This window comes from Rhododendron vialii, chromosome 5a (assembly GCF_030253575.1).
Source record: "Rhododendron vialii isolate Sample 1 chromosome 5a, ASM3025357v1".
NCBI lineage: Eukaryota > Viridiplantae > Streptophyta > Magnoliopsida > Ericales > Ericaceae > Rhododendron > Rhododendron vialii.
This window is the reverse complement of record NC_080561.1, coordinates 6,147,592-6,156,621: the sequence shown is the minus strand read 5'-3', so window position 1 is coordinate 6,156,621 and position 9,030 is coordinate 6,147,592. Positions and strand designations below refer to the sequence as shown.

At 43.7% G+C, this 9,030-nt stretch overlaps 1 protein-coding gene across 1 annotated transcript; it reads right to left on the bottom strand.

Moving 5' to 3' along the window:
* Positions 1-2,288: 2,288 nt before the first annotated feature.
* LOC131325566 (uncharacterized) lies at positions 2,289-3,484 on the bottom strand. Its single transcript, XM_058357885.1, has 2 exons — positions 2,726-3,484; positions 2,289-2,420 (listed from the first exon to the last, which is right to left on the bottom strand). The coding sequence occupies exons 1-2, from the start codon at positions 3,423-3,425 to the stop codon at positions 2,386-2,388; spliced, it is 735 nt and encodes a 244-aa protein (XP_058213868.1). The 5' UTR covers positions 3,426-3,484; the 3' UTR covers positions 2,289-2,385.
* Positions 3,485-9,030: the final 5,546 nt, after the last annotated feature.

Genomic DNA, 9,030 nt, shown 5'->3' with positions numbered 1-9,030 from the left:
TATGGGTAGTGCGAGGGTCCTGCATGAATTGACTGAGAATATGGACTGAATAAGTAATGTCGGGTCTAGTGACTGTGAGATAGATAAGACGGCCAACCAGGCGACGATAAGCAGAAGGATCTGATAATGTGGTGCCATCAGTAGGTGTCAAATGAAGATGTTGTTCCATAGGAAAAGCTGATGGTTTGGCACCCAATAATCCAGCATCTTTGAGAATGTCCAGCGTGTATTTGCGTTGACATAGAAATAAACCTTGTCGAGATCGTGCAACTTCAATCCCGAGAAAGTATTTGAGATGCCCAAGGTCCTTGATGAATAAATGCTTCTCAAGAAACTGTTTGAGATGCTGAATCGCTGAAGGATCATTTCCTGTTACAATTATATCGTCAACATAAACCAGAACAAATGTTGAAGATTGTCCGCTAATGCGGGTAAACAAGGAATAATCAGCCCGCGATTGAGAAAAACCAGCTTGATGAATAATCTGAGAGAATTTGGCAAACCATTGGCGAGATGCCTGTTTCAATCCATATAAGGATTTGTGTAACTTGCACACTCGAGTCTCCCCCTGTTGAGCAAACCCAGGTGGAAGAGTCATGTACACTTCTTCATCCAAATCACCATGAAGAAATGCGTTGTTGACGTCAAGTTGTTGAATGGACCAATTTTTAACAGTTGCAATAGATAAAAGAGCTCGAACTGTGACAAGTTTGGCTACAGGTGCAAAGGTATCATGATAGTCAAGCCCATGAACTTGTGTGAATCCCTTGGCAACTAAGCGAGCTTTATAACGATCTATGGTACCATCGGATCTGTGTTTGACTTTGTAAACCCACTTGCACCCAATAGGCTTTTTGTTGGCAGGTAAATTAGTAAGACTCCATGTGTGATTCTTTTCCAAAGCTGCTATTTCTATAGCCATTGCCTGGCGCCATTGTGGACATTTTACTGCTTGGGAAAAAGACTTGGGCTCTTCTATGGAGGAAATGGCTGAAAGAAAGGCTCGATGTGCAACTGAGAAGTGACTATATGTGATATAATGATCAAGGGGGTAAAGACTACCTGTCCGTTTAGAAGCCGTTGGAGATGGGAGTGTAGCATTAGCAACCGCTGAACAATGGTAATCCTGAAGGTAAGACGGCTTCCGTCGCTCACGGGTGGAATGAATGGCAAGTGGTATACTGGTGGAATCACCCAGAAGAGTGTTGGGAGGTTCAGTTAATGGTTCCTCAAGGGAGGATGGTGGGCTAGGCTGAATGTTTGCTTGTTGGTTATTAACTTTGTTTTTCCGATGGCGTTGGTAGGTCTGAATAATGGGGGGTTTTTGGTGAGTAGGTGCGTAGTCAAAGTGTGGATGATCCTCAATAGGTAAAGGAATTACTGGTGATGGAGTTACATTTGAAGAAATATCTCGAAAAGGAAAAATGGTTTCATGAAATGCAACATCTCTTGACACATACATGGTTTTGGATTGGATATCATAGATTCGGTAACCCTTTTGTGCGTATGGATACCCAACAAAGACTCCAGGCTTTGCACGTTGGTCAAATTTGTGCTTAATGTTAGCATTATGAGCAAATACTAGGCAACCAAATATACGAAGATGAGAATATGAAGGTGGGGCTGAAAAAAAAAACTTCATGAGGCGATTTGTTTTGAAGTAAGGGTGTGGGAATCTTGTTGATCAAATATGCAGTTGTGAGAATACACTCCCCCCAAAAGGATATTGGTAAGTTGGCCTGAAATCTTAAGGATCGAGCAACCTCTAAAAGGTGTCTATGTTTGCGTTCTACAACACCATTTTGTTGCGGTGTAGACACGCAACTGCGTTGATGAACTACACCATTCTCGGAAAAAAATTGTTGCATTTCTTTGGATAAAAATTCTGCCCCATTGTCTGACCTGATCTGTTGGATTTCTGGAAAAAATTCATCACCATTGCCAGAAAATATATGTTTGATTTGACAGTGATGTTGAGTTTTCACCATAGCAAAAAAGGATTTCAAATGATATTTTGTGTCAGACTTGTAACGCATAAGATATATCCAAGTGCAACGTGAGAAATCATCCACAATAGTAAGGAAGAATCGAGCACCACTCATAGAAGGTTGGGAAAAACTACCCCAAATGTCAACATGGATTAATTGAAAAGGTTTACTAGAAGAAATGGAACTGTTGGGAAACCTTAGTCTAGGTTGCTTTGCTTGTGGGCAAATGTCACAGACATAGTTATTCGAATGAGAGATAGAAGAAACACTCTTAGCTATTTCTAATACTCTATGATGAGATGGATGTCCAAGCCGCCAATGCCAAATATCAATAGCGGGAGTCCCGGTAACAAGCAGTACAACAGGAGCTTGAAGATAGTAAAGGTTACCATGTACACTACCCATCCCAATCGTCTTCTTCGCGAACAGGTCCTGGAAAACACAACGATCATCAAAAAAAGTAACTGAGTACTGATGAGACTTTGTAATCTGACTGACAGATAGCAAATTGAATTTAAAAGATGGAATATAAAAGACATGATCAAGTTGTAAAGTTGGAGAAAGCTTCACAGTTCCGATATGAGTGATCTGTGCATCAGAACCATCAGGTAATTGAACAAAGGACGGATTGGTGCAAGGACTATAAGATGAGAAAAAAGACAAGGAAGAACACATGTGGTTACTAGCACCTGTGTCGATGATCCAAGCAGAAAATGATGGGGTGGAAAGGGCAATACCTGCTAAGTTGGCATTCAAATTGGTGCTACCTGGTGAAAGTACGGCCAAAATATTGTTGTATTGGTCCTGAGTTATCAATGGAGCAGCGACCATTGCTCGGTCGTTGGGTCGGGAAGCTCCTGAAGAAGAGGAACTTGAAAGTCTGCGGTTATTTGAAGAACTCCTTGGTTTATCTGTGGGATAACCATGCAACCTATAACATGTATCTCGGTTATGGTTGTCACGATCACAGTAATCACAGTGCATCCGTGGTTTCCCGGTTTGGCGATGATCTCCACCAATGTTGCGTTGATTAGAATTTACATCGTACCGATTGGATGATCGGTTTGGATGATGACCCCTAAAATTGGCGCTAACATTAGCACGATTCTGAGAGGGTGCAGACCAATTTTCTTTGCCGTTGGTAGAAACTGAGTTGGCTGTCAGTGCAGCAGCTTCGGGCATGGTAACTGAAGGGGTTGAAGAGTGTATTTCCTGTTGCTTCTCTTCTTGTCGCACGAGAGCATAAATCTTGGCGGCACTTGGAAATGGCTCCATTAAAAGAATCTGACTTCGCAGACTAGAATAGCGCTCATGGAGGCCTTGAAGGAACTCCATGGCACGATCTTGTTGGTGGAGAGCAGCATTCGCTTTTCCATGGCCACAAGTGCAAGGCTGCACAGTAGAGACAGAACTAAGTTCATCCCATAGTGCTTTCATCTTCGTGAAATATGTGGAGACACTAGAATCTTCTTGTGTTGTTTTACCTATGGCTTGCTTCAGTTGATAGACTGTCACGTCCTCGATTTTAAACATAATTATAAATGATTTACATAATAAAAATACTCACAAATATCCGTACGGTACCCAAAAGATCACTGTGTTCTCATTTCCTTAGTTAAGCTTCCAAATTCACAAAGTTTCCAAAATATTACAATATAGGCTCAACGGCCCCAAATCAACATAAGTATCAAATGTCGAAAGAGGATTAAGGGTTACAATATTCCAAATCAAAAGAATTACAATTTAAGTTACGAATACATCTTTCAAAATAAATTTACAACGATGAATAAGTAACTCCTTCGGTTAGCTTTCAAAAATAATGACCACACTCCAAGCACGCCAAGCAATGCAAGCTAGGGTTCCGGGTTAGCACCTGAAAATAATATAAGGCTTGAGCTACACTAGCCCAGTAGAAAAGTCTACGCAAACTCTATATGCAAATGAGCGAGACGAATGAACAAATGATAAAAGATCACAAGACAACGGAGGAAGCACAACTTTCATGAACAAGTGTCCCAAAATCTCCAAATTTTCTTTTATTCAACCCATAAATCATATCCGTTCAAATCGTGTCTCAACATGTCGTGTCATTTATGTGTCTGAGCCGAAGCTCCTGCCGGGCTAATTTTGGGACCCCGATATCCCCTGCCAAGCACCCACCTTGAAGGTTAGGCCTTGAAAAATTATTATGAGCATAAGCTCCTGCCAGGCTAATTATGGGACCCTGAAATCCCCTGCCAGGCACCCACCCGTCGATGGGCCCTGAATGTTTGCGCGTCGTTCACAAGTTCAAGTGTATCGTTCGTACAAATATTGTGCAAGAGGCCCATATTTACCATTTCAAAAATTTCACAAATTCGGACATATCCAAGTTGGATAACTCAATGATCCTGACATCATGCATGATTGCCCCAAGCCTTAATCATATATAATAAAATAATCATTTGAACTCATGGAAAAGGCTTAAGGCTTGGGAAAATAAAAGCAGAACGGCACAGGAAAATTTGGCCTTTTTACTGGTGTCTACCGGTAGGGAACTGGGTGATACCGGTAGAGATTTGGAAATTTTTTTTGCTTCTACCGGTAGGGATCAAGTCCTACCGGTACAGATACGAAACAGAAAGGCCACCATTTTTGCACGATGAAAATTTGAGACAACCTACCGGTAGGAGAAAAGTTATACCGGTAGGAAGCTAAATTTTTTTGACAACGCAACAACGTTCTACCGGTAGAAAGGACGGGCCTACCGGTAGGAATCCGGAATTTGGCGATTTTTCATCAGATAACAGATTTTGATCCAGGCCAAACAACAATCAATACAAGCTCAAACAAAGCATGGAAATGCTCAATAAGACATAGGAGAACTCAACTAACATATAAAGAGAGGTAGAATTCCCTACCTCGAGTATCCAAACCGAAATCAAGAAGATTATGCAAACCCTAGCTTCCGGAGTCCAAATCAAGCAACAATACGCCGAACCAAGCTTTGTCCAACACGATACAAGCTCGAATATACTAGTAGACGATGGAATTAAGCTTGATTGTTGTGAGCTTTGAGTGATTGGGTGAGAGAGTGAGAGAGATCGAGAGACGAGAGAGTGATGAGATGAAAATGAAAAAAAAAGAAAAGGATTTCTCCTGGTATACACGGCACACACATGCACTAATCACACGAACACCCATGGCTTTTAACTTCTCACATTTTGACCCCCAACTCTAATATTTTCATTAATCCATCACTTTTCCATTTATAAAACAATAAAATTATAAAATGAATTTACGGGTCTCTACATCCTACCCTCCTTAAAGAAATTTCGTCCTCGAAAATTTTCATGCCAAAACTAGTTAACACATATATCACCTATGCATGCAAAACCTCAATCACCAATATTATGCAACATGTTAAACATTAAAATACTTCAATCTCGGATACTCACGTTGGGTTACTCTGGGAATAAATGTGGATACTTTTCTCTAACCTCATCTTCTCGTTCCCAAGTTTGATCCTCGCTATCCTGACTTCTCCATAAGACTCGCACCAATGGTATCGTCTTACCCCTCAACACTTGATCGCGCGAATCTAGGATACGGACCGGTTCTTCCCCATAAGACGCATCGGCCTCTAACTCGAGTTCGGACCACTCTAACACATGCGATGGATCCGGTTCGTACTTCCTCAACATAGACACGTGAAACACATCATGAACACCCGATAGCCTTGGTGGCAAAGCCAAACGATACGCAACCTCCCCAATTTTCTCAATGATGTCGAACGGCCCGATATAACGCGGCGATAGCTTTCCCTTTTTCCCGAAACGAGACAAACCTCTACGCGGCGATACTTTGAGGAATACATGATCCCCTTCTTCAAATGACAACGGGCGACGACGACGATCGGCATAATTCTTTTGTCGGCTTTGCGCGGTTAACAATCTTTGGCGAATCACCTTCACTTGTTCGGTCGTTCTCTCTTGAGCTTCCTTAAGGCGTTGACGAATTACTTTCAAGCTCTCGGAGGTCTCCTTAATCATGTCCGGTCCTACAAACGTAGCCTCTCCCAATTCGGTCCAACACACAGGCGATCGACACGGTCTTCCATACAAAGCCTCATACGGTGCCATTTCGATACTAGATTGATAGCTATTGTTGTACGCGAACTCAACTAATGGCAAGTGGTCCTCCCAACTACCCCGGAAATCCATCACACAAGCCCGAAGCATGTCTTCCAAAATATGAATCGTTCTCTCGGATTGCCCATCGGTTTGAGGATGATACGCGGTACTAAATAGAAGATTAGTGCCCAAAGCAGCTTGTAAACTCTGCCAAAAACGTGCGGTAAATCTCGGATCTCGATCGGACACGATGGACACGGGAATCCCATGAAGTCGAATGATCTCTCGAATATACAAACGGCTAAGCGCATCAACGGAATCGGTGACTTGAATGGGTAGGAAATGAGCGGTTTTAGTCAAACGGTCCACAACTACCCAAATAGCATCATGCCCCCTTGGCGATCTCGGTAAACCCGTAACGAAATCCATGGTCACATGCTCCCACTTCCACTCGGCCACTGGTAATGGTTGCAATTCCCCCGCGGGTCGTTGATGTTCGGTTTTCACTTGTTGGCACGTGAGACACTTGGACACGAAAATCACAACGTCCCTCTTCATTCCGGACCACCAAAATTGTCTACGCAAATCATGATACATTTTCGTTCCTCCCGGGTGAACGGCTAACGGAGAATGATGAAACTCTCGTAAGATTTCTTCCCGACACGAAATGGGTACGAACAACTTTCCTTGATAGCGCAAGCTTCGGTCGGCGTGAATCATCCACCCTTCTTGAGCATTTCCACTAAGGAATCTAGTACGGAGTTCCTCTGCTTCCTCATCATGTTGCTGGGCCTCAATCACTCTCGTCGATAAAGTCGATTGCACCGTCAAGTTGCATAACGTGACCCCTTCCCGAACTTCCTCAAAGTGCATGGCGTAGGAGCCCAAGTCGTTCATTGCTTTCCACTCATGAATCGCTAGGCTCGCTAGATGTGTCGGTTTTCTACTCAATGCGTCAGCCACAACGTTCGCTTTCCCCGGGTGGTATTGTAATTCGAAGTCATAATCCTCCAAATGCTCCATCCAACGGCGTTGACGAAGGTTAAGTTCCTTTGAGAGAATAAGTATTTCAAACTTTTATGATCGGAAAAGACTTCAAACTTCTCACCATACAAGTAATGACGCCAACTTTTCAAAGCAAATACGACGGCTGCAAGTTCTAGATCGTGTGTCGGGTAATTCCGCTCATGTGTTTTCAACTGTCGTGACCCATACGCTACCACTCGTCCCGCCTGCATCAACACGCATCCCAACCCTTCCTTAGACGCGTCACAATACACAGAGTAGCCAACTCCACGGTCGGGCACAATCAAAACCGGCGCGGTAGTCAATCGCTTCTTTAACTCTTCAAAGGCTGTCTCACACGAGTCACTCCAAACGAATCGGGTCCCCTTACGTGTCAATCTAGTCATTGGTGCCGCTAAACGAGAGAAGTCTAAAACGAAACGGCGGTAGTACCCAGCCAAACCCAAGAAGCTTCGAATCTCGAATACGTTCTTTGGTCGCTGCCAATTCATAATCGACTCTATCTTTCCGGGATCAACAGACACTCCACCCTTCGAAACCACGTGGCCTAAGAATTTAACTTCGGATAACCAAAACTCACACTTACTAAGTTTAGCGTATAGCTGGTGCTCTCTCAAGAGTTCAAGAACAATGGTGAGATGGGCTTGGTGTTCCTCCTCCGTAGGCGAATAGATCAAAATATCATCCACAAAGACGACGACGAAGCGATCAAGATAAGCACGGAAAATACGATTCATTAGGTCCATGAAAGTAGCTGGAGCGTTCGTCAGTCCGAAAGGCATAACAACGAACTCATAATGGCCATAACGAGTGCGGAAAGCGGTTTTAGGGATGTCCTCTCTACGAACCCTCAATTGGTGATAACCGGACCTCAAGTCGATTTTAGAAAAACAAGTGGCACCCCGAAGTTGGTCGAACAAATCATCGATTCTAGGCATGGGATACTTGTTCTTAATGGTGACTCGGTTTAGCTTACGGTAGTCAATACACAAACGGAGTGAACCATCCTTCTTTTGCGCAAAAAGAGCCGGTGCTCCCCACGGAGACGTACTTGGACGAATGAATCCTAGGTTCTCCAGTTCTTGTAACTGAGTCTTTAGCTCTCTCAATTCGGCGGGTGCGAAACGATATGGAGGTACGGAGATAGGAGCGGTACCGGGAAGTAGATCAATGGTGAACTCAATCTCTCGCTCGGGAGGTAAACCAGGTAACTCTTCCGGGAATACATCCGGAAAGTCGCAAACCACTAAGGGTAACTCCCCACGCATGAAGGCATCCTCATCTAACGTCAAGCTCGCCAACAATGAATAAACCGACCCTAGCTCACGAGGCCCACGTAAATAAGGTTCCGATGGTTCTCGACGCTCCCCAAAGAATTCAAAACAAGGACCTTCGGGTGGACAAATACGAACTCGACGCTTAAAACAATCGATGGTAGCATGAAATTTGGATAGCCAATCCATTCCCAAGATAAGATCAAACCCCGACATTCCTAAAACGATGAAGTCGAACATGAAACGACAATCACGGATAACCAACTCACAATCTCGACAAATACGGTCAAGAGGTGTTCTACCCCCTAGAGGTGTTTCGACAAACAAAAGAGGACTAATAGTTTCCGATTCCAATTCCAAAGTACACATAAATGATGCAGCAATGAAAGAATGCGATGCTCCAGAATCAAAGAGTACTTTAGCAAATGAGTTGAACAAAAGAAATTACCCCTCACAACAGAAGTTTCCGGAGCCTGAGAAGTGGTAGGTGGGATAGCAGAAGTGATGTTGAAAACTCGCCCCTGGGTACCCTGACCCTGCATAAAACCCCCTCTCTGACCAGAACCTTGAGCAGGCGCGGAAGAACTCGCTCCCTTATCAACCCCGGAACTCTGAGCTGACGTAGTCTGA

Excerpts from the sequence above, each read along its gene's own strand:
- LOC131325566 (XM_058357885.1), bottom strand. The coding sequence starts at position 3,425 with ATGAAAGCACTATGGGATGAACTTAGTTCTGTCTCTACTGTGCAGCCT. Across the intron at positions 2,421-2,725 it reads TTTGAATGCCAACTTAGCAG|GACCTGTTCGCGAAGAAGAC; the intron begins GTATTGCCCTTT and ends TGTGTTTTCCAG.